We start from the raw sequence: 26,750 nt of genomic DNA, 5'->3' as shown, positions 1-26,750 counted from the left end.
GGCCAACTGCAATTCCTGTCCAAGCTACTATGCAGGGATGACCAACAACATGCTTAAGGTCAGGGTACTGCAACATATGTCTTCAATAAGAAATCAAGATGAACACAATGCATTGTGTAGGCACATAAGAAACAACCCTACACATCAATTCAGTTTTAGGGTTATATAAAATGTTGTGTTAAATAGCAGAGGTGGAGATATAAAACACACTACTGAATTAGTGGAATCCAAATGGATTCTTGAATTAACAGCACACAGGTTTCCAGGTTTGAATGATGTTGTGCCCCTTAAGCCAGCCCTCAAGAAAAGGCGGGCTTTTTACTGAAATTTGGTTGGTAGATGAGTATTTTAAATATGTTTGTAACATTTTTGAATCAGTCTGATGAAGGGTTTTGGCCCGAAAGCGCTAACTACAAGTGGATTACTACAAGTGGGTTTGTGTGTTAATAAATTGTTTTTTAACATCAGCAGTTTCCAGCAACGTTTTTTCTTGGTGGACATTATTTTATGTGACTGTTGCTGGGATTAGGCATAGCACAAGCTTTTTTTTAACTAAATAGAAAACCTTAAATAGTGCCCAATGTCCCTGTGAATATGATGATAATTATTTTTGAGGTCCAAAGTCACCATGAAGGAGGAATCAAGGACAAAGTGCTGAAGGGAAAGCATTTCGAATTATGGAAGTTTTATAAAGAGGTTTATGAAACACAAGGCCAGAGCTGGTCTCCATGTTGCATCTTTATTGTGTACTAGAAATATCCTGGAATAAAATCCTTTTACCTGCTTTGATTTTTGGAACATGCTATATGATGCATGGATATAACATCTGAGAAAGGTATGGAAGGAAAAGGTGACACCAATATCCAATCTAGACAACTTTTAGTGCTTAGCTTTGTTTTGTAATTTGGTCCCAAAGAAGGAAATGCAAAGAAAAATTACCTACAAGACTTATTGGAGGGGCAGTGTAGGGAGGTAAGAAGAGTTGAAGGAAAAGATAGTCTAACATTTTTGGGTTGTTATTAGGCTTGTGTTGCGTCACCTTTTTTTCTTTGAATTCCCTTATCATTGCTTTTTCACTGTTGCTTCCTAGTGTTTTGATGGCATTGTTTAATAGATTTCCTATAAAGGGGTCCAGACCTGGAAGTGAAGCTCCTGTTATACTTTGGAAAGGGGGGGTTAGAAACTTTGTTTGTCCCCTTGGGGCAGTTTTCCACTTTCACTAAAGCTTTCAGCTGAAGAGATACCAAATAATGCTTCCTTGATCGAGGAAGCATTAAGAGTTTGTACCCTGACATCTTCTGGAAGATTCTGTGATTTATGCCACACATACCTGCCCATCACTGACCATGTTGCAGCTGCTTGGAAAAATACTTCTGGTGCATTGTATGGACATTTTAAGAAATGCATTGTTACCTGAGACACAGAAGATGCCATGTTGAGTAAAGGTGATTTTATCTCTGAAGAAGGTAACTCAGAAATACTGTCACTAGTATCTGCAAACATTGTCAGCAGACACTTGACAACGTGAGCTTGATAATTAACTGTTCTAAGACTAGGTTAAAAAAACATAAACTTTTTCTATACCTATCAATTTCTAAGTAGTAAATGTAATTCCAACCCTTGAGGACATGCTAGACTCCTTATCTTTAGTGTCATCCCTCAGTGCAAAATGAAAGGAGTCCAAAGCTCCTTATCTTTAGTGGCATCCCTCAGTGCAACATGAAAGGAGTCCAAAGAGACTGACAGATTTGACTGGGGGACACTAATAGTGCCACATTAGAGTCAACTGTCAGAAGCCAGGAGAGAGAGTTTACAGGTAAAGCCACTTCAGAAACTTTTCTATTTATCTATCTTCTTTTTCTTAGGAGCCATTTATTGAATACAATATTAATATTAGACTGTGACTGAAAATGAAAAAAATTATGACCAGCTTGCTACTTTCAAATACACAGTAATTAATCTTCACAAGTCACTCTAAGAATACATTGTGCAGTTGCCACCCACCCCCCCGAATGTATGTCTCGAACTCTACATTCAGTTAAGGAGAAAGTCAAAAATAATTATGAACAAATGACCACAATTAAGGATGACTATTGCCTTTATATACCTACAGATTTGCTAGAATAGCAACCTTTACTTTAGTGCCAAATTTTGAAGGCTAAGAACTCACACACACACACACACACACACACACACACACACACACACACACACACACACACGCACACACGCACAGTGTATGTGGCTGTCAGTTACAACCACTTGTATGTCTGTGACTGTATACCTCAGTTGTTTGCATCAAATAAATGAATACATAAATACAAAACTGTCACTCAAGGATTTACCTTTTCAGCTCACTGCTGTCAGATTATACTGGACAACAACCCCCACCCCCACCACAAACATATATACATATGTCTTAGCCTCCTGTCTCAAGAAAAAGGAAAAATCTAAAAAATAATATTGGACAAAGGGAAAAAAATCAGGGACAGCTATTGTCTTTACTTACTTACAAACTTCCCAGGATAACAGGCTTTACATCCACATGCTTATTCTTGAAGGCTATTAAGTCTGAAATGGGCATTATCATTATTTAGTAAGTACAGTCCTCGTTTGCCAAAAGGAAGAAAAGAAACTTTACAATAAATAGACCAAAATATGAAAAAAAATCCAAAGCTTTCTGGAAAATCCTGGACATTTGAGACCAACTGTGACACCCGTGCACTGGCCCAGTAATCAAGGAGCCTCAATCCTCACCACTAGCATCAGTGAGGGGTGTCCACATTGGGAAGGATAACAAGTACACACACAGTAAAGTACAATTTCCCTTAAGAGCACACAGAGATCACAGTCAGTCTGGGGCTGGTTTCTCCCTTTCTGTCCAGATCCCAAATAAGACTCCCCACTGGCACAGCTATAGAGTGGGGTCCTTACCCAGGGTCCCAAGCCAAGTTCTCCTAGCACTCTCTCTGTCCAACCAGTGCATCGTGTCCCTGTCCAAGTAGCTGACACACACACACACTTTGAGATATGAGTCATATACAAACACACAGGCACTCCTGTTGAAGGCTGGCACAGGTTCTCCAGCTATACCCCCTTCTCTCCAGACTATAAGGTAGAAATTATTAACTTAGCACTACTCTAAGGCCCTTCCTAAAGGGTGACCAATTTCACTGTGTAATATTACTGATATTCAAATAGTAAGTGTGACTGAGCAGCAAGACTACTGAAGTGGCTTGGACAGTATTACTTAATGCATGTAAGTACTCTCTAACAGCTTAAATTATCTCTACACAAAACAGCCACAGCTGAAAGGTTTAAATAAAAAATAATAAAATCACAAGACAAATCTCCCCAGTTCAACACAGTGCTAGTCAAGAGTTCAGAAATCACAAGAAAATGCTTAAAATAATACTGTAGAATAGTCTGACATAAATATAGAAAACGGCTAGGCTAAATCTGACTAAATTCCTATCTAACTCTAAGAGCAATACTGTTCTAAATTAATATCTTACTTACATACAGATGCAGTGGTGGTGCTGTGGTAGCGTTGCCACCTCACAGTAAGATGTTGCCTGGTTCGATTCTCAGCTAGAGTGTCTTCTGTGTGGAGACATGTGTGAATGGGTGTACCTTTGTTGAAGATTCTGCATCAGGGCTTGTAACTCAGCACGTAAAAATCAACTACTAATCATTAGCAGACTGGAGTTCTGCTGTGGCGACCCCTAACAGGGAAAAGCCAAAAGGCACAACAACAACTTACATACAGAGCAAAGGCAGAATATTTGTGATGTTGAAAGTTCTGAAGACAAATGCAAAATGCTCTGTCTTTCTCTCTGAGATCCCTTGAATTGGTAATACATCCCTGCCAAATCATTTTAGATTACATCATTCTTCTCTGGTTCCCAGACTAACAGAACCTCTGAGTTTAACATATCTTTGATCCTGCAGCTGCCAGGAACCCACAGCAACAAAAGACATTACACATCCAAAATCTAGCAATTAACTCTTGTCTCAAAACATTAGAAGGAATTCCTCAGTCCAGACATTATAGGAATTTCTCAGTCCAGACATTATGTCTTTGAGCTCTGAGATCAAACAGACATACAATGCTCGACTTATCAGCTTTCTTCTAGCAGAGTGCACTGTGGTTACATTTTTGAAGTTCAACATTTAATACAGTTTTTTTTTTTTACATTTGTGAAGCAGGCTGTGAATTACATTAATATTTACAAATGACATAAAATTATCTAATATATATACATACAAACAGTAGTCCATCCCTTTCCAACAATCCAGAGAAGTAGGCAGAGCCCTAGTAGAAGTGGCTATGGCCCTATCTGGCAGTTTATTTCCATGGTGAGTGCAACAACAATAAATAGCATGAGATAATCATTTAGAAATTATTTAGATACTGGTTGCACCTTTTCCTTGCCTTCATAGGAAATAAACAGCCTGCCACTGCTGTATTTTAGTTGCCTGTGGACAACCAAGGTATGTAAGATTATCTCTGCCTTGTTGTCAGATCTGGAAAGATAATAGGGAGACAAATAGCATGGTTGAAAGTAAACTCTGACATGACATTAGGCATAAAATCCAGCTGTGTCAGTTGAACTTACCATAACAGAAGATGTTCAAATGATCACTGCACACTAGCTGCTCCCTCTATCCATCCCCCTTGCTTTTTGGTGTGTTTTTTAAGCCAGGGTATGGACATTTATTTTATGCTATTCTTAACCTTGTCCTTTCTGGACTCAATCTCCCTATTTCTGCTGGAAGGAAATTTTTTAGGGCTTTGAACCTAAACTTGTCTTTTAGTAGCTCAGCTCAAGCTGCTTGAAAGTTTGGATGTGTGAAAGTTGTGTCTATATCACTACATTGAACCATCACTTCAATAAATGGCATTTCATCAGAAATGATGGTCACTGAATTCCCCTCATGTGGGGGGCTGCATCCCCTCCACACTCTCTGCTAATTATATATACTAACTCCAAGATCCCACTACAGTGAGGAAAGAAAGAGCAAATTTCCCAATCCTCAGTGTACCACAATCTCAGTATGATCAGTTCGATGAAGAGCATATTTGATTTAATTGCACTGAATATGCCATTCGCTGAACAGATTTTTTGATGAAACTGATAGGGACTCATGGAAGTTGGCCTGAAGCTTTGAGATCTGTCTGATCATTATATCCTTGGCAAGACATAACCCATATAGCTAAGCCTACTATAGCAGTGATCAATGTGATGAACGAATAAATAATTTGTTCTCAAAGTTTTCCTATCTTTGTGAAAGATGAGGTAGGGTTGATCCACAATACCATCTTGTAACTTTGATACTCTTCTTGCACAAGTCAGAGTAATAAATAATATTGTTTTCAAAGAAAATAACTTCAAATATGCATTGTGAGCAGGTTCAAAAGGAAACAGTGCAATATTCGCCAAAATTAAGATCTCAAAAAGGAGCTGCCTGCTTTCTAGGTGGTCAATATATAAAACTCCTTTCACAAATTGTTTCATTTGAGGTAAAAAGGAAAGAAGGGTCTGTGGACAGATAAACAGAAATGGCTAAAAGATGAACCTTGCCAGAAGAGTAAGAAAAGCCAAGGGATCACAACTCACAAAAACATTGAATTACAAACTGCACCTTAAAAGGGTTCTGGTTCTTATTGTTGCACCAAAATGAAAATCTTTTTCATTTACCCATATATAATTTTCTAGTAGCAGTTTTTTTTGCCTCATTTTAATACCTGCTGAACCTTCTCAGGAAAAGGATGCATAAAGGGTATTGAATTTCTATCATCCAGGCAGCCATTTGAAGATGTTGAATGTTGGAATGTATTAAATAAGCTCTGTCTTGTGTGAGCAAATCCACTCTTTGAGAAAGTTGACTGTAATTGTCTCTGGTCAGTTTCCAAAGAAAGGAGAAACATTGTTGCCTAGGTGAAAGGACAATCATCACAATTATCCTTGGAAAGTCCTCTTTAATCTTTAGAAGAATCCTGTTTATCAGTGGAAAGAGTTACAGAAGCTACCCCCATCCATGAGAATGAAATGGCATCTGTCTTCCAGACCTGTATGCAAGGAGTCCTGGAACAGAATTTCTTTATTTGTCTGATGTGGCTGGAGTCAAACAGATCTAGTTAAAAAACTCTCCACAGATGGATCAATTCCTGGATGACCCCTAGATGCAACTTCCATTTGTGGGGATCAGTTGTGGTCCTGCTCAGCAATAATGTTCTACTCTAACAGAATGCAGATAGTGCTGCGGGATAGATTGTACTAAGAATCCAACTCTCAAGCTACTGCTGCAGACATTGTCTTCTAGCTGTGGTAAACACAATCGTAAAACTCTTTACTTGTCAACTTATTTTCTTAGAGTTTGCAAGTTAGCTGTATATTCTAGCCTTTATCGTCAACATATACATTTGCATAGGCATGTAGTTTATACACATTTTTGCTCTTTTCCAGCAGGTTGCACTGTAGTTACATTCTTGAAGCTCAGTACAGAACATATAGTTCTCTTACATTTCTAAGGCATGCATACAAATCATATTACTATTCACAAATGACACAGAATTATTTACAAAATTTTAGCTGGCTGGGCTGGCAGCCTTCACAATAATAAAAACACTAAACTGCAACAAGGCAACAAGGAAACACCAAATATTTATTCCTCAGTTTAGAGCTTGCATCCTATACAAACGGACTTCATCAAAGCTGAGGCACATCAATCAAGTATTACTATTACTGTTTGAAGAAATTTAAAAATCATGTGATCAATAAAACAAACATTTAAAAAAAACAAATAAACTTATTTCAAACAATACAATGTTAACATATGTTCTAACATTCATATTACAAAATATGTATATTTATAAATTACACTTATATTTTTTTTATTGTCTCTTAAAAACTTTAAAATACACTTAATATTCAAGTGGCTGTTAAACCCAGGGGAAGACCCACATCAAGCCAGATCTGCCATTTTAACTCTAACAGTTCTAAAAATCTATTTAATCCTCTCCTAACCGCTTGTTACTGTATCATAAACAAAAAATTTAAACTCTTCTGAAAGACTGACATACCAAAGAGTGTTTAGCTAGAGTATTTGTTAACAAGTAAAGGCTAATGTCATGGAGACTGTTTTGAATTTAAATTATATGTTAGAAGATTGAATTCAAAATGCATTTTAAATAGTAATGTTCTTAATCAAGTAGCTTCATGTGTTTAAGAAAAATAGTGCTTTTACCTCCCACCCACTTTTACCTGCCTTTAATGCTTTTCAGTCAGTATGTGAGAATGATATCAAATGTCTTTTTATCATGAGAGGATTTAATTATTTTTTTATGCCAAAAGTGGCATTTGACAAGTGAAGAAATCATAAATAAACAATTAAGTTTTGATATAAAATAAAATCTTAATTATAGTTCTCTAAACCAGTAGATATAGCCCTCAGCAATTAATTCTAACTAAAAAGAAAAACTTTTTCCTCACAAAAACAGTAAAACAGTTACTGAATTAACAATTCCCTACATGGAATCCTAAGCTCATGGAATCAGAATAGCAGTACGCTGTTACTATAATGGCCATTATAAACAGTACTAACAAAAGCCTCTAAACAATAGGTTTTCACAGAAAATATTTTTCTTTAAAAATAATAATTTGGGAAGGTAATTCCCAATGTGGTACTTACCTTCCCAGCCTAGGAAAATGCTAGCTGACCATTAGCAACAAGAAGTCCAAGGATTTGGCACCCTAGACACTGTATTTATATTGACAGCCTTGAGATAAACAGTGGCTACAGCATGTGGAAGGTGCTCCAAAGTTTTGGAATGTCTGGTAAATTTATTGTCAGAATATATCCCATATAATTTATGCTACTGCAACAATGATCTAATAATGAACATTTATACTTTACTACCGAGTGCCTTTGGGTGTACATGTCTGGGACATGAACAGTAAATGATTTCTAATATGTTCTTCTGTGTTATACTCTTACTGCAAGCATGTTTGCAAACATAATAAGTTAGTTCTTCTATTCTCATGCACAAAGAAGAGCTATGACTCAACTGTTACCAGTAATGCTGAATTATATTTGCTGACATTAGGAAATGAAATCATTAAAAACTAAAGTATGTGTATTGGTACACCATTTATTTATTTATTTATTGCATTTATTTACCAGGAAAGTCCACTGGACCTAAAACAGCCCATTTTCAGTGGAGGCCCGGGGAGAAAAGCTCTGACAAGAACATAGATATAGAAACAAATGAAACATTAATTGGTACAAAAGTAGATACAGTGTTACAAATAGTGATTACAATAATACATACAGAATTGATACATAAAAGTAGGAATTTTGTTGGTTGCCAGACAAATTCAATCAGAGAGGTGTAAACAAAGATATATTAATCAGCATCATTGTACCAGTACCAATAAGTGATAAAAAATAATAATTGAGGAGAAAATATCATCAGTCAGCAGTAGCAAAAAGCACAGGAGTTTAGTTATCATATAAGGAGAAGGAGGAGGTAGGTTATAGAGCAGGTACATGGTTTATCTACTTTGTCAAAACTAAATAATTAAAACTTTGTACATATTGATTTTATTTAGTTATTTATTACAATTTGTAACCAGAATAATGTAATCTGCTACCAAGTGAGCTGTTTATATTTCTGGAAAAAACATGTTTAATGAATTTGTAATACCTTTTCAAGATGAAACATCTTTTTTTATTGCAGCATCATGAAATGCACAGTAAATACAGTAAAGAAAACAAATACAACAACCAAGAAGAAACAAATTCATATAAACAGTATATAGTGCATGACTAATTAAGCTGTTCACGGAATACAATTTCAGAGCTGCAATGCAATACATTTTCACTTCCACTATGAATGTGCGAAAGCGAATGCACCAAGAATCTTAATCTCCAAACTGCATGTGCCAAAGAAAAACTGCCAAGAGAACACTTTTTAAGTGTTTTTTGAAGTAGGGCAAATGACCTAGCACCCCCTGACATGGGTATAAGCCCACCCCCCAAACTTAAACATACTTACTCTGGTTATACCAATTCAGAGAATGGGAACATTTCCACAAAAAGGCATCACTGCCAGCACAACTCACCAACAGTGATTTCCTATGGAGGAATGCAGCTCGTCAGTAGGTTGAACCTTGGGCAACTGAAACCTGAGAATTCAATCTTCATCCAGGTTACCTTACCTTTTCCATTACGTATTAGAACTTTGTCAGTATTAATATTTTAAATTATTTCTCTGTTTTAAATAAAACAAATCCATTAAGAGAGTTTACTGTTCACTTAGCAAGCATTACTATCTACTCATAGAAAATATATACATGAATTTCTATTTTGCAACTGGATGGTAATGTTGGTCAGATGATAGTAAGAATTTCTCTTCTGTGGATCTGTATCTTATTTTAATGGGCTGTTTCTGTCTTCTCTTCATGATATCAAGTCAGAAAAAAATTAACATAGGACCATAGGAAGTTACTTGGCAAATGGTCCTAGGACTCTTGCAAGCCTAGCTGAGTTCTTACCCTTATTTCCATGATCAGCACCTATAGCCCCTGTCCAATAGGGACACAGTTGGAACCCCCAGTGTAAATTTACAGTTACCTATCCGATCGTCCAGATTGTGTTTGAAGAGGACCAGTGAATTGCTCTGTTTGACATGAACCTTTGGGAGACAAATCTGTCCCTCCAGCAGGTTTTATTAATGTCACATACCAGGTTAAGGTCTTTAGAGCAAATAAACCTTGTACCATTTGGCTTATGGATAACCAGCATTTCCAATAAAGCAAGGTCAGATACTGTTTTGTATGCCAGGCAGAGAACACTGCTGAGTACTCTGTATGAAATAGAATAAAGTGACAGTGATTTCATACAATACCCATAGGACAGAAGTTGAAGACCTAGAATTTTCCTTGTGAGCAACCTTGTGGTGTCTTCAATTGCTGGAGGTGCTTGCAAAGTACATACCAAAAGGGGAGTTGTACTCAATTATTGACCTGGTGAGGGAAGAGTACAGGGAGGCTATAACTTCTTTTTTTTCTGGAGGAAATGCCCTGACTTATGAGATGAACAATATAGAATGCCCTTCTTACCACTGTGGAGACACAGCAGTCAAAGGTAAGGCCACTGTCAACCTGTGAACCCAGGTCTCTCACCACTGTGTGTACTTAAGGTATTGCTATTGATGTGATAGCAGGAACACAGCTCTTACCAAAAGGAATGATAACACATTTTTTGCATTGAGTTTAAGCCCATGACTCTGGCACCAATCATTTGTTTTTGTAAGACCCTCTTGTAGGATGTTGACATAATTTTTAGATTCTATGACCACTCACAGTTTGCAGCCTTTAGCACATTTTGTCAGCCACAGACCTTTAGTTTTTACCTGTAATGCAGATAAATAGATCCCAAACAGCAGAGGTCCCAGGACTGATCCCTGTTGAACACCACTGGTTACAGGTCCACCGCTGGAGGTGAATTCCCCTATTTTTTCTATATCAGTTCTATCAGTGAGACAGTTAGCAACCCATCTGGTGATATCAGCGTTGATGCCTAGTTGGGTGAGTTTGTCAATGATGCCAGAGTGGGGGATAGTGTCAAACGCAAACTGTATGCACAGATTTTCCCTTGTCCATAGCACTTGGTGACTGTCTCAAAGACCTTCTATGGTTAAACAGGTCCATTTTTTCCCTATAATGCATACCCCAGAGGGTATTATTATTTACCTAAACATCATGAAAAGCTTACCGCTCTCTTGTCCATATTTTTGCAGAATGTCCAGATTTTTTACTCATATTTTTGGTCTTTTCCTCTTACAATTTCTGGTTTTCTGAGAAATCACTGAGCACTGAAGTCAGCAAATAAAGACATGTATTTCAGTTTCAGACTTAATATCCTTCAGAAAATGTATTCCTGTTATTCTAGCAACTTTTTTAAGATTATAAGAGCAATATTTAAAATCTGTCCCTATTTTCACTTTTATAGGTTCATAGGTTTATAGGTAAGTGCTAGGCTATCTGCCCGGGGGCATCTATAAGCTTAGCCAAAATGTGTTGGCTTTTGCCGCCCCCTTAGATTAGTTCCCTTTGCCTCTGTCCAGCAGAGGCATTAGTTCCCTGTGCCTCTATCCAGCAGAGCCACTGCAGTGATCCCCGGGGTAAATTTTCTGTTTCCCATCCACTCGTCAAGATTTCTCTTGAAGAGTGTTAGTGAGGGGCTCTGCCTAATGTAGATTGGAATCCTGTTCTGAAGTATGGGGAGTCTCTGGGACAGGAATCTATCCCTCTAGCGTGAGGTTTAGATGCCTAGAGTGTGTGGCTCTCAGGGATTTGTTTTTTTTTTTGTTTTTTTAGATGGAGCATGTCCATCAATTCTGGGTTGGACATGGCCTTGTATGTCAGGCAGAGATCACCTCTGAGTAAGGGGTATGCAACCTAGTACAGCTGGAGTTTCTTCAGTCAGGCTGCATAAGGCATCTGTTTGAGGCCAGTAATCCTCTTGGTGAGGTACTTCTGTGGTCTTTCCAACTGTTGCAGGTGTCTTGTAAGGTACATCCCAAATGGGGTGTTGTACTCTATGTTGGTTCTGATGAGTGATGAGTAGATGGGCACAATAACCTCTTTTGTTCTAGATGGGAACCCTTTTGTGATTAGGTGGGTCACATAGAAGGATTTTCTAACCACCTTGGCAATATGATTATCAAAGGAGAGATTACTATCTACTTGGGTTCCCAGATCCCTTATTTCATTTTCTGTATTTAGGGGACTACCAGGTATGTGGTAGTTCACAGGTACTTTGTTTTTTCCAAATGGGATGACTATGCACTTTTTGGCATTTAGCTTGAGGCCATGATTTTGACACCAGGTATCCGTTTCAGTGAGACCCTTCTGGAGGATGTCTGTATCAACCGGAGAGTCAGTTATGACCCCCTGTTTGCAGTCGTCTGTGAACTTGGTCAGCCATAGTCCTCCTGTGCTTGCCTGTACCTCTGAGAGGTATATACTGAACAGGAGGGGTCCCAGGACTGAGCCCTGGGGGAAGCCACTTGTAATCAGTTTAGAGTTGGACCTAGAGCCTGCAACTCTCACCGTGTGGGTTCTATCTGTGAGCCAATTGGAAACCCATCTCGTGACATAGGGGTTTATGTTCAGGCTGGTGAGCTTGTCTATAATACCAGAATGGGGAATGGTGTCAAATGATTTAGACCTTTATGAGGTCTAAGTAGGCTGTGTGGGCCTAAAGCCTTGGTAACTGTCTCAAAGAAGTCCACCAGGTTTAGGAGGCATGATCTTCCCCTAACAAAGCCAAACTGGGTAGGGTCCAATGTTTGGAGATTCCCAATGTCTCTGTTAATGTGTTCCATAATGATGCGCTCCATAACATTGCAGACCAGGCTAGTCAGGCTTATAGGATGATAGTTCTGTCCGTTGTGGCTCCACCTTTGTGGAGCGGGATAGCTGTTGCTTTGTGCCACTCTATGGGTATGTAGCCTGTACAGAGGCTGAGTTTGAACAGTGTGTTTAGGTGAGGGGTTAGTTCATTTTGGAGCTCATGTAAGACACAACCTGGGATACAGCCGGTCTCACTGAAGCTGTGTTTTTGGCTTTGGATAGGGCTGTTTTAACCTGTGTGTCAGTGATTTCTGGGGTTCTACATTTTTCTTGTATGGTTATGGGCCCTTTAGGGGGTGAAAGGGGGGTGAAGTTTGCGGGTTCCTATTACATTGTCGAATTCCTGAAACTTCGAACCTGAAAACATTGAACTCAGATGTTCGAAGTTCCAGGAATTCAAACTAAAAAAATAAAAATACTAACCCTAACAGCTATCTAATTGTTGCAAGAAGGGGGAAAGCCCCCCTGCACCCCTCATGTGAAGGGCTGTGCCTCCCACACCCGCCGCTCTTTAAATATACCAACTCTGAGTTTGCAATACAGTGCAGAAAGGGAAGATTTCCCTTTACCACAATGTAGTGCGATCTTGGAGTTGGTATATTTAAAGAATGGGGATCATCCCTTTACCGCACTGTAGTGCGATCTGGGAGTTGCTAGCTTTAAAGAGCGGGGGGTGTGGGGGGTGCAGGAGAGCTTTCACCCCTACTTGCATCAGTTTATTTTCTTTCTTTTCTTTTTCTTTTTTACATTATCGAAGTAAACTTCGAACATAAGGTTTCGTCCTTATGGTGTTCAAAGTTTCAGAACTTCGATAAGGTAATAGGAATCCGAAGTTTGCACTAAATCTGTCTACCAGAATGTTGGCAATATCAGTTGGTTCAGTGTATTTTGTGCCATTCTGCTCTAACTCAGAGCAGATCTGAACATTTCCACTTAGGTTCTTAACATAGCTAAATAACGCTTTGTAGTTATCTTTGGAGTCCTTGGCAATTGTTCTTTTTAAGCTAGCCTTGGATGATTTTATGAGGGATCATAGTTTCTTGCTGATACTGATCAGGGATGTCATTCCTTCTTGGGATTTTACTCTTCTGTACTAGTTTCCTCCTTCTATTGTATAGCTTGTTTATGGCAGGGGTCCACCAGATTGGTTTCCTTTTCGTGAAGGAGTGAGTCTTGGTTTTGCTTGGGATAGCATGATCTGTGCATTCTTGCAGGTGCTCATAGAATGCCTTTGTAAGGGATTCAGCAGCTTGGACAGCATTGTCCTTTAGCAAGGGGCTGTGAACCTTTCCATATCGGTCTTAAGTAACGTGAAGTTTGCTTTTGAAAAGTTTTTCATGGTGGTTTCCTTTATTGGGGGTGGAGGTGGAATGTGGAAATCCAGACTGATTATTCTATGGTCTGATCTAACCAGTGAGGGGTTGACCTTTGGTGTGGTCACCCATGTTGGTGATGACCAGGTCCAATATGTTGTCACCTCTGGTGGGGGTGTTGACCAGTTGATCCAGGGCATTCAAGTTTATAAATTCTAGGAAGCATTGGGCAAGGGAGTTAGTACTTGAGTACTTCTCCCAGTTAATGTTGGGTAATTGAAATCACCCAATATTAGGGCATTTGGTAGGACCTTCATATTTTCCAGTGTCTCCAAAAACATGGAATGAGGGTCCTGGGTCATGGTGGGTGATCTGTAGAAAGCTACAATTTGAATTGCAGTTTTGCCCATTGTTAGTTGTACATGGATGATCTCTGAGGAATTGTGCTGCACCACTAACCTGGAGGTGTGGGTATCCTTAATGAATATGGATACACCTCACCTTTTGTGTTTCAGTCTGGGTTCTGTGGCCAAAAAGTATGGTATGAGTTATAACCTGGTAGTGCTGGGGTGCTCTCTGGAGCCTTAAACCAGGTTTCTGTTACTGCACAGATATCAATGTTCTTCATACTGAGGAGTGCCTCGAGTGCATGCATTTTGAGGTTTAGACTTCTGGCATTGAGTAGCATTACCCTCAGTTTTTGGTTACTTGTGCTATTTACGATAGTGGGTTTGTCTTTTGAGCCTTGCCTAAAAAAGGCACTATGGGGGTGGCTAAAGCCTTGGCCAGTATTCAAAAGCCTAAGGGTGACAGGTGCAAGCCATGTCTTGCAAAGCAATGTGGCTTGTCGAGCACATCATCCCAGGCGGACAGATACTGGATCCCCTTTCTCCCCATTATTTTAGGTTTTGCCCTGATTTCTTGCACGGAAAGTTTGAAAGGTATACTGAAAAGTAGAGTGCAATGCTTTTTTTATTCTGAGTTGCTCCTGCCTTGGATTATTCCTTTTTTCGTGTGGCTTTATATAATGGTGACACTGTCTGTTTTTGAAGCAGGCAGTCTCATTCTCTCTTTATATCTTATGTGAAGAAGGATTGTCTAGAGCTACAGGTCAAAGGAACCCAGTACAGAAATATATCATAAAACCCCAAAAGATTGAGAGGATGAATTATCCTTATCAGAATGTGGAGACAAATGAGAACATATCTGTGTTTATATAGAAATCTTTCTCTTCACTAGATGAGCCTAAGTAAGGAGTTATTTCTACTTTCCTTTTTGCTATCTTGAAACTTTCATAAAAAAGAAAGAGATAAAAGAATTAAATAGTGCAGTTACTTTTGACACATATGCCTACCTCTATGACATACATCACATATTAATGTTCGACTGAGGGTATCAGAAGAAAAACAACAAACAGTTAATGAGTAACAACCACTACAGAGATGAAAGTACTCCAACACTGATGCAGGATGTAAAGCACTGGCATTAGTGAGAACTGAAAAAAGCTGCCTTGCAATGCTTTATGCATCAAAAACATATCAAGGAATGCTAGTATAGGACCACAGTGTGTCTTTACAGGGCTATGAGCACAGATGATGAAAAAAACTCTGACAATGACAGAAGGTGGGTAAAACCAAATGTTCCTTATAGCAATAATTCCTGAAGAAAACAATAACAGATTTAAGTATCACCCCCCACACCCACAAGGCGAATCTTCATAGCAATGTTATTAAAATGATCATATATTTAATATACAGAAACAAACAAACAAACAAACAAATACAATTAAACACAAATTCAATCCAGGATTGACTCATATGGCCTTCCTGGGGAAAGAAGGTGCAGTGTGAGGGAGTGAACTACCAGGGCAAGATTGGTCATGAGAGTGGCCTTGGAATGTCTATGAATCGTAATTGTGGCATTATTCAGATCTCCAAGTATACAACCACTGGAAAGTGCCTTCTTGCTCTTCCCTGTATTTTTCCTTAGTTTAGGCTTCTTAGATATCTTTACACAACAAGATAAACACTTCCTTTTCAACCAACAAAATGAAACTATTTCAGCAAGACAAAAGTATCATTTCAGCACAAGAAATGGAAAGTTGTGTGAAATACAAAACAATGTACTTAAGCTTAAAAAACTTTGATTAGAAAAAATTAAACTTGTGTAAATGCATACATAGACAACAAACAACAAAAGACACACATACATACAAACACATATATGGATTTATATGGATAGATGTATTTCTAAGGATAGAATATACCCAAAGTTGGCATTCAGAACATTGACTCACAAATGTATAAAATGATGTAATTGACATCAACTATGCATGCTTTGGAAACAGACTCTACATGTACAAAACTGAAAATTAAACAATAAAAAAAAAAAAAAACACACAAGGACCCCTGCAACCCTCACACCCCCTGCTAATTATATATACTTATTCTGAGATCGCACAAACATGGGTTATGTAGTCTTGGAACCTGTCAACCAGCTGTTTAGTCAATCATAAACAACTGAGTAAACAGATGTCAACCAAACAATCACTCGACCTTTTGCAGTAAAGTCATAAGTATATGTGTGTGTTTGTGTGTGTATGTGTGTGTGTGTGTATGTATGTATATATATATATATATATATATATATATATATATATATATATATATATATATATATATATATATGGGTCTACTTTACACGGCCAACATTTTATAAAGTCGAAAACCATATGGCCGAGACCATAAAATATGATCTTCTGAACTATCGACTATGAAAAAAAAAAACACAACAATCACTTACCTTCACATTGCTTCACCCCCACCCCTCCCCAGAACTAAAATATACCAACTTTGAGATTGCACTACAGTGCAGAAGATGGAAATCTTTACATTCCACACTATACGGAGATGCCCGTTCCTCATGGTTGACATTTAAAAGTCGATAATATGGTCTCAGCCATATGATCTTCAACTTTATAAAATGTCTATCATTTATGGGTTACCTTCAGAACATCGACATACCATTTCATTGAAACCCATTTCACTGACAGACCATTTCACTGACAACTAGTAAATGCAAGAATTTAAGGCAAATAGCAGTGATTTGTCCCCTTCTCCAATGTAGTGTGACTCTGGAGATAATATATATAGTTAGGGGGTGGGGAGGCACCTCACCTCATCAGGGGGGTGGGGGGCGAAGCCCCCCATCTATTTGGTTTAAAAGAAGAATATAACACAAAAAGTACAGAATTTAATCCAAAAAAGATGGGGGGCTGTGCCCCCCCCAACTATATATATATATATATATATATATATATATATATATACATATATATATATATATACTAACTCCAGGGTCGCACTACATTCAGGAAGGGGACAAATCCTTATTTGCCTTAAATTATTGCAAGTAGTAAAGTAGTAGTTGTCAGTGAAATGGTCTGTCACTGAAATGGGTTTCATCTACATGGTCTGTCGATGTTCTGAAGGTAACCCATATATATATATATATATATATATATATATATATATATATATATAAATATATATATATATATATATATATATATATATATAGGTTCATAGGTTGGTTGGTCATATATATATATATGAGTGCTGCAGGATCCTGAAAGCCCAAAATCCTGAGACCAAAATCCTGAAAGTTCAAAATACTGAAAACTCGAAATACTGAAAACTCAAAATCCTGAAAACACACAGGATACCAACACTTACTATATTGCAGCACAAGTACATACTGAAGCATATTATCCTTCAACTATATGCAGGGAGGCAAGCCCCCCTGCGCCCCCAAACCCCCTGCTACTTAAATATATCATCTCCGAGATTGCACTTCACTACACTAAGTGCAATCTTGGAGTTGATATATTTAAGTAGCAAGGGGTGTGGGGGTGCAGCACTCCACATGGGGGGGTGCAGAAGGACTTCCCCCCCTGCTTATACTTGGAGAAGAGTAATATAGTTTGTGTTTTATTTGTTTCTGTATGAACTTGTGCTCGAATATAGTAATTGTTGGTATCCTGTGTGTTTTCAGGATTCTGAGTTTTCAGTATTTTGAACTTTCAGGATTTTGGTCTTCAGGATCAGGATTCTGTAGCGCTCCTATATATATATATATATATATATATATATATATATATATATATATATATATATATATTTTTTTTTTTATGTTATGTCAGATGATCGCATTTGCAGAAACTCAAAATTCATACTGATGAGACCATATGACTGAGCTTCCGAAAACTCAAACATCAAAAAAAAAAAAAAAATCTACTTTCTTTTACTTTTATGCAGAGAAGCAACCAACCTGCACTGCCTACATCCCCTGCAAATTATATATACCAACTCCAAGATCACACTACAGTGATGAAAAGGGTAAATTTCCTGATCCTCACTGCACCGCAATCTCCATTCAAACTGATAGGGATCCATATTACATATATATGTGTATATATAAATATATATATAAATATATATATATATATATATATATATATATACATACATATATATATATATATATATATATATATATATATATATATATATATATATATATATAATAAATAAGGAATCTGGTGAATGATACATGAAGTGTCTTGTACCATAGGATTAGAAAACATGCTTCATGGCAATCTCATTAAAACCATTGTCTTAACATATAGTATATCACATTAACCAATATATTTCATTTGTGATTTTTCCTCTGTTGTTAAATGCTTCAGTAATGTTCCCTATTGGCCTAAGTGAATTACATTAGTCATCAACCCCCAAACAAATCCATTGTTATTTATTAAAATTGTATCAGATGCGACCATTACTTGCAGAAAAGGCATATATTTTTTTCTTTATTTTCCTCTTTCATTTGTGAGTTTGAAAGAGAAAGTCACACTTCTTAAAACTGTGCACAGTCTTAGATCTGACCTCTGGTGTAATAGGGAAGAAAAAAAGTGCCCAGAAGCAGTACTATTGATGTACCTAACTTCACTTATTTGGATAAATTGGTGTGGCTAGACATCAAAAGCTTCACCATATGATTAAGATTTATGCAACCCAATTTTTATAATATTTTGCAAATAAACTAGCTAGGTGACATTTTGTATTTGTGCATACTTTGGATCCATGTTGATTTACTGAACTTCGTTTGGTGAATAAAAAACACTTGAAAAATGTTCAGTGAAGCTACCTTCAGCAAACATCCAATTTTTTTTGCAGGGGAGCAAGTCACCCTGCAATCCCCATGTGGAGAGATACGCCCACTCCAAAGAACTTACATAGATCAACTGCAAGATTGCACAACAGTGAAGAAAGACGGCAGTTTCAGTGAGTATACTTCAGTCATTCCTCATTTGGTCAAAACTACCTTCAGTGACTTGACACTCCCCATATTTTCAAGTTGTTGTGTCCTGCACATGCGTCTCAACTGGGTCTACTTTTTTTTTTTTTTTGATGTCCCTAATTCAGGTTCAAAATTGTGCCTAGTCCCACCAAAAACTGGAAATTTTCTGCAGGAAAGGTGGTGGATTCCTGTCAGTAAATACTGATAATCCTTAGTAAATACTGATAAGCATTACAATTACATACTTGCTTTATTTCAGAAAATAAATATTAATTCACACTTCTCTTTTTCTATGTACTTTCTAAGTTAAATGTTTCATTATTTAAAAAGTGACCCTAATTTGCAATCTTCTAATTATTTCTGCATTAAACTAGAGGTACAAAGTCAAGAGCTATGGTCCTTCAATATTAAAACTATATTCTGAAACAAAAGCATTTTCACATTATAAAATTGTAATAATAAATTCCATCAAAATAAAGTGGACATGTTTACATATTTCATGTGCCTGCCCACGCTAGGTCAGTACCTCGCTTAGATTCCCTGTAGACCCCCTCCCTTCATCTAACTTTATAGCTTCAATACCCATACCTACCCACACAGTGGCCGGTGAGGTACATCTGTTTTCTTACAGCAAGAATCAGAGAAAAGCAAGACCTTTAAAATAAGGACAAGCGGTAGCTTTGTTGCCTCATAGCAAGAGTTTCTCACTTTCATTTCTCAGCTGGAGCCTTCTGTGTGGAGTCTGCATGTCTTTCTGGCAATCGAGGGGCCTTCGAAAGGCATGCATAGAATGGGCATGCCTTCGTTGAAGATTGGGCATCGAGCTGGCACCTCGGCACCCGTAAAAAAATCTACTACCAATCATTAGCGGAGCGGAGTTCCGCTGCGGCGACTCCTAACCGGGAAAAAGCAAAAGAAGAAGAGAAATAATATTATTAACTTAAAAATGCTAAAATAACAGATTTTGTAAAGGCATACATTTTTCTGAAGGCTATCAAATTTGAAACTTGGCCATCTGGCATTATTTAGTGACTGCTACTATAACTGATTTGCCACACCACAAATTTTAATTCAGACAAGAAATATGAGGCAAGAATGCCACGCATTATGTTAAATTCTGTACAGTTAAGGTGCTCGCGTGATGTTTCAAAAATACATTTATCTTCATTAGTTTTTTTTGTGACATGTTAGTTAAATATTCTCCACGATTAAACATGTTTCGATGTTTCCAGTAAGTACGCTATAAATTCATGTCACACTCAGAACCATTTATCGTTTAAGAAGCATAGCTAGTATGAACAACGAGATCGACCTATTAGCTTCAAAAGTGTAGACACCAAACAGGGTCTCAAACGAAAAATGAAACTTTGGCTATCTGCATAAGAAAGCACTAAACACCTTCTCCTTCTCACAATATATGTAAACTTACTTGTCTGTAGGGTTGCCACCTTTTCAAATGCCCAAAGTGGAACATTTTTGGTACAAATGTTAGATATGACATGCTGAAACACACCCATGGCCAGTACAAAGGACATAACTTCACTTTTTTGCCTAAATAAAAGCTTATTCTTGTAGCATTTTAGTTGCTTATTCTGTTTCTTATAACATTTAGGCGTTTCAGATACAGAATAACTGTTTTATGCAACTATTACATAAAACATAGGAAATAATGTCCTAAAATCTCAGGACATTTGCCATTTTTACAGGTTTTTTTTGCAGGACACAACTGCCCAAAGAGGGACTGTCCCTCGCAAAGTGGGACAGGTGGTAACCTTAACCTGTCTGACGGCAACGGAGGAGTTGTCTCGCCTTTAATAATATAGATAAACGGTGACTAATAAAATAAAAATACATAGTGAAATATGTATGCGTGTGTGTAATAAATTCATTAGGTCGAGAATGAAGGAAAACTTCTTCCAGTAGCCTAGCTAACTAAAGGACATGAGCGCGCTGTTATACTGCCTCGACGTTCACTATCATTTGATATCGGGTCAGTCAGGTTAGCCGTCTCTTCCTGCCAATGTATGCATACTAACAAATAAGTATGTACAGGAAACGTTTCCCCATTTTTTCTTTAATTCCAGCAACCGACCCTGCTTTCCAGGGATATCGCAAATTTTGACTCAAAATTTTGCTTGGTCCCTCCTAATCCTTCCCAAACCTGAAGATTTGGAAAGAGAAGGCGGTGGTTCACACTTAATAAATAATAACAAGAATTTTAATTAAATAACTCGTTTCAGAAAATGTACACTATTTCATATACTCATTCTGTCAACCTCTGACGTTAATGAGTGCTCCTGATTGTTCTTCTTTCGGCTTTCTCCGGTTAGGACCCGTGTGCCAGCTCGACGCCCAACCTTCAGCGAAGGCACGCCCATTCTACGCATGCTTTTCGAACGCCATTCGATCGCGGGGGGGGGGTGGGATGCAGACTCCACACAGAAAGCGCTCCAGCCGAGAATCGAACGAGAGAGCCTCTGGCTGTGAGGCAGCAAGGCTACTGTTGCACCACCGCGGTTTTTGGATTGGTCCTGTTCCCCCCCACCCTCCCAAAGAATCTGAGCTATGACTGAGGGCATTCCACTTACCCTCCTGACCAGGATTCACGTTTTGATTGGGGTGACCGCCGTTACCACCTCCGGCTGCCCCACCAGATTCCATACTGTTCTTGGCATCGCATTGGAGTTTCTCAGCATCTTTTTTAGATGTGGTACGTTTGCCTTTACCAGCAGTGTCCATGTCTCAAAAGAAGAAGCAGGAACAGATCATTGGGATGAATAACACAGCAGTTTCTATCAACATAATTTATAGCGCAAATGTAATTCTCCCTCCACTTCAACCTGATTGGCCCATGTAACAGACACACCCCATAGTTCATGAAGAACTTGCCCAGATCCTTGATACCTATAACTGGCAGTTCTGTACAGTTCATTTATACAGTTGTTTAAAATTCTATATGTTTAAACTTTATTTAGCTTTATTTATATTACAGGGAATCATTACATTTATATTTATTGTTCCAAAAAAACTGACAGAATGCTTAGAGTTCTATAGATAAAGAGAATGAATTTATAATTTTTTAATTTTCTGAACTGATATTACCAGGAACTAAATAATGTGCAGCACTGAAACTTAAGGTTAATCCACATTTTAAACTATTTTATGGTTATCATTCACCAGCTCTAAAAGAAAATAAAACAATGTTAAAATAAAAAGAAACCGTGTGTGTGTATAAAATGCCCCAGTTAAATAAATCTGGTGGCTAGACTCAAACCCTGTACATTGGGAGTAGGTAGCAAATACTCAAATTCCCTACTCACCAATACTTGTAACGCTTTTGCATCATATTATTGTTCTTGTGAAAATTTTGCCTCATATTTTTGCTCTGTTCTGTTCCCCATGAAATATGTGGTTTTCTGGAGTTTGAATTCATTAAATAATGACAGGCATTTGAATTTCAGACTTCATATTCTTCAGAAAGTACATGGTAACACAAAACCTTTTATTCTATCAATTTTCTGTTTATAAGATCAATATTTGAAATGTGTCCCTATTTTGGGGGCTGTATTCCCCCATTATTGGCTTTGCCCAGTTTTTTGAGCTAAGAGGTTGAACTGAATTCACTAAATGATAGCCATTTAAGTTTCAGTCTACCTGCCATTTAAGAAACAGCTGATTTGGCATAGTGGTATGGTTCTCTGACTGTAGTGTACAGAGTCCTAGGTTCAAGACTTGGCAGTGGAACGCAGGATGGGTGCACATTTTATTCTAGCAACTTTCCAAGATTATACAAGCAGTGTTTAAAATGTGTCCCTAGTTTTTTGGCTTTTGTCCCCCCCACCCCACCCAATAAATTTTGGCTTTTTCCAGATTTTGTGTGCTTCAAAGTTGAGAGATACAGTTGAGTGTCGAGTGGATTTTACAAGGAGCTGAGAGCTTGAAGAGAAGTTTAGTGCTGCTTATGCTTTGCTTGCTTGCATTGTTAATAGCACAACAGGTAGTGCATGTGCGTTTGACGCAGAATGCTGTGGGTTCAACTCCCACAATATATAGCTGCATTGCTGATCATTTTGTTAATGTAACATAGACAATTTATTCCTCAAGGGCAACAGGCACTTTATTTGTAGATGAAACAATGAAATATAAAGTTGTTTGCTGGCAGCAACCTGTTAATTAGTTACAGATCTCTTTAATGTGGAATTATTTAGATGACTTTTACTTCTGCAGAGATTGTGCATATTAACTGATACTGTTGGACTGTAGAAGTTTGAGTCAACTTTTATGATGGAAATGTTCTGAATTGGGCAGTTTTGTCATTATTGCTGCATGCATTTTGTTGTTTACTGGAAAAATGTTCAAAACAATAAATTTAAAACACCCCTAACAACTGTACTGTGTTATACAAGGAATATAATTTAATACAATCTGAAAGGTGTATCAAAGAACACATGTATGTTTCCTGTGTAAGAGGCCTATGATTTGAAAACAGCCCAAAGTTAATCTTTATCTGCCACTGGCCAGATGTATTTTCTTTGAATGTGGGTTTCAATGTTATTTTAATGAATATAAGTTTCAAAGGCAGAGAAGATTTAATGCTAAGTTTATTTTCATTGTGAAACTACATTGCTTTGTTTATCAGAAGTCTATTAGTGTTTGTGCTGGAAAATGTAAAATAAAACTTTTAAATGAAATCCAAATCATCGCAGAAGTAAAGCAGTATGCACATTACAGTGTTTATTGTAAATGGGGAGAAATATCTGAGTAATGGGACATTGGAATAACTGCAGGGGAAGCCCCATTCGACCATGATTTTGTGAGGGGGGAAGGGTGGCAAACTCAGACAGCCCTGGCTGAACAATACCGCTTAACTGTCCAGATTTTTGCAGAATGGATTTTTGCTTCTTATTTTCGGTTTGTTCCTCATAAAATTTGTGGTTTTCTGGCAAATCATTTAGGAATAAAGTCATTAAATAATGACAGACATTGAGTTTCAGACTTCATACCATTCAGAAAAATGCATGCTAAAGCAAGACCTGTTATTCTGTCAACTGTCTAAGTTTATACAAGAGCAGTGTTTAGTACTGTTTGTATGTTCTCCTCAATATATTTGGCCTTGTCCAGATTTCCTGCATTAAGAGGTTGAGAAGTACACGTAAATAAATCATTTTGTAGAATTAGGTATATCCAGACCTCTAAACTGTCCCTGATTTTGGCTCAAAATGTTGCTCTCCCCCTAATAATCCCTCCGCAAAATGGCACATTTGGAAGAAAATGTGGAGGGTTTACAATTAATAAATAATTGTAATGATCAGAGTTATAGATTACTTTTAATTTCAGAAATGCATGTAGATTGTCTTATTTTGCCAGCCGCTCAAGTTAGCAGTACTAATATTAAAAAGTGCCCCTTCTTTGACAGATTCCCAGCTGTATTGTGTGGCTATTTTATATTTTTGCATCACATTTTTGGTCCGTTTTTCATAAAATTGTGGTTTTCCAGGCAAATTAGTGACAAATCATTAAAATTTGAAGTTAGAAAATAATGACAGCAATTTGAGTTTCAGATTTCATACCCTTCTATTATTCTATTATCTTTCTAAGTTTATAAGAGCAATATTTAAAAATTGTCCTGATTTTTGGGCCTTTGTCCCACTTCTATTTATGGCTTTGTCCAGATTTTTTGCTCTGAGGCTGAGAGGTATGACAAATGTGTCAGGGCCATCACCATCAGGCAGAGGCATTTCAAATTGTAACATACTTTTTGCACCCCACTCCCCTACATAGTGATTCAGGTATTTTAGATACAGAATAACTGTTTTATGAAACTATTACATAAAATATAAGAAATAATTTTGTCCTACAATCTCAGGACATTTGCCATTTTTACAATTTTTTGTCAGGACATAACTGCCCAAAGAGGGACTGTCCCTCGCAAAGTGGGACAGGTGGTAACCCTACCTGTACACATTGTATAGGTTAATTTTTTCTAAATTTTCTCACATTGTATATTATTCCTTAGCTTTTTCCTGCAGCTTTTCAATGCATATTAACTAGTATAAGCTTCATTATAATAAATGTGGAGGAAAGAAATGAATAAAGCCAGGAGTGCCCCCTCCCCCGAAGCCTTGGGGGTTATAAATGTTCTGAGGTGCACCAGTGAGTTTTTTTCAACATTTTGATTCAATGGTAGCCTGAACAAAAGTCATGACTAAATGAAATTCAGTCTTATTGTTCAGCTGGCCAAGAGCATACTGTACTAACTATGGAATAAATACTCAAATTAACTCAGAAGTCTGAGAATGGTAGGCTCCTAAAAAACATGGGGTGAATATTAAAGCTATTTTTCAAGCTTTTGTCATCTGATGGTCTTTGCCAAAAAACACAGTTAAATAAAGAAATTCAGTTTTATTTTACTTGTCTTTCCAGAAAGAAATGTTACATAAAGAAATTCAATTTTATTTTACTTTTCTTTCCAGAAAGAAATACATTACATCTCACAGACTAGCAGTTCACAATACACTTAAGAGACAGTTGCTTGTGAGGATGCATACATCCCCTCTGAGAATAGTACCTGCTTCCCTACACATGATGGCCATATTGCTACATCTTTATATAGGAAAACTTGTTGGCGTAATAGTTTACTGCCTTATGACAGTACGCACCCACGTTATACTTTTGACAATTTTGACAGTGTAGTAAAAGGCCAGGTTTGTAGGATGTTGAGATTGTGTAGTGAGGATACAAGATTAAAAGATGAGGTTGAGAAATTTCAAGTTAACCTTAGCCATAGGGGATACAAGCACAAAAAAGTTATGCCCTTGGTGCAAGATAGTAAGAGTAAGAGAAAAAGTACAGCTAGACCATGGCTTAATAGGAACGTGAATGAAGTGGATAACATTCCAGAACAAAGAGGCTTTTTTTGGGAATAGGAACAAGGTTAGTATGATTTTCACTTATAGTGGAGATGTGGGTGACATCTGCAATATAGTGAGGCAGCATTGGAAAATACTACATACTGATATGAGTTTAAAGAGGTAGTAGGTCCAGATCCTAGTTTTATATTTAGAAGGAACAGAAATTTGAAAGACATGCTGTGTCATGAGCCTAAGACCAATGCTCATAGTGGTCATATGACTAGGAAGATAGGTACTTTTCCTTGCCATCATTGCAAAGCCTGTCAATATATTCTGAAAAAGAGCTCCTTTGAACACCCTAGGACAGGACAGAATTATTATTTTAAAGATTATGCAGACTGCAGCACTAAGAATTTAGTATATTTAGCAGTGTGTCAGAATTGTGATTCATACTATGTTGGCAAGATGAATAGTATGTTTAAAACCAGGATATTTCAGCATGTTTCAGACATCAGACTTCAGAAAAAATCTAATGCCTTATTTTCACATGTCAAGGAGAACATCGGACATAAGTTTTTGTTTATGGCATTACAAATACTTAGCAATAATGTAAGGGGAGGGGATATTAGTAATGGTATGGAATGTGCAGAGACTAGGTGGGTAATTAGACTTGGGGCAGATAGGCCCCAGGTCTAAATACTGTTATCCCTTTAAAACCCATCCTTAGAAAAAGGAGGGTAAAAATACTGATTTCTGATTGGTCAATGAGCATTTTAAATGTCTAGCTTTGTTAAGTATGC

The 26,750-nt window shown here is 37.5% G+C and overlaps 1 protein-coding gene across 1 annotated transcript in view; it reads right to left on the bottom strand.

The window, feature by feature from the left end:
• The window catches only part of LOC122802675 (cytidine and dCMP deaminase domain-containing protein 1-like), a 1,973,793-nt gene extending 1,951,937 nt beyond the window's left edge, over positions 1-21,856 (bottom strand). The window contains exon 1 of the mRNA XM_044072390.1: positions 21,688-21,856. Coding sequence (XP_043928325.1) covers positions 21,688-21,838 — 151 coding nt within the window. The 5' untranslated portion in view covers positions 21,839-21,856. The remainder of the gene's footprint in view (positions 1-21,687) is intronic.
• Between the last annotated feature and the right edge of the window lie 4,894 nt (positions 21,857-26,750).

The sequence above is a fragment of the Protopterus annectens genome, chromosome 5.part0 (assembly GCF_019279795.1).
Source record: "Protopterus annectens isolate FY-2018-M chromosome 5.part0, PAN1.0, whole genome shotgun sequence".
NCBI classification, from domain to species: Eukaryota; Metazoa; Chordata; order Ceratodontiformes; family Protopteridae; genus Protopterus; species Protopterus annectens.
This window is presented reverse-complemented; position numbering and strand designations above follow the sequence as displayed.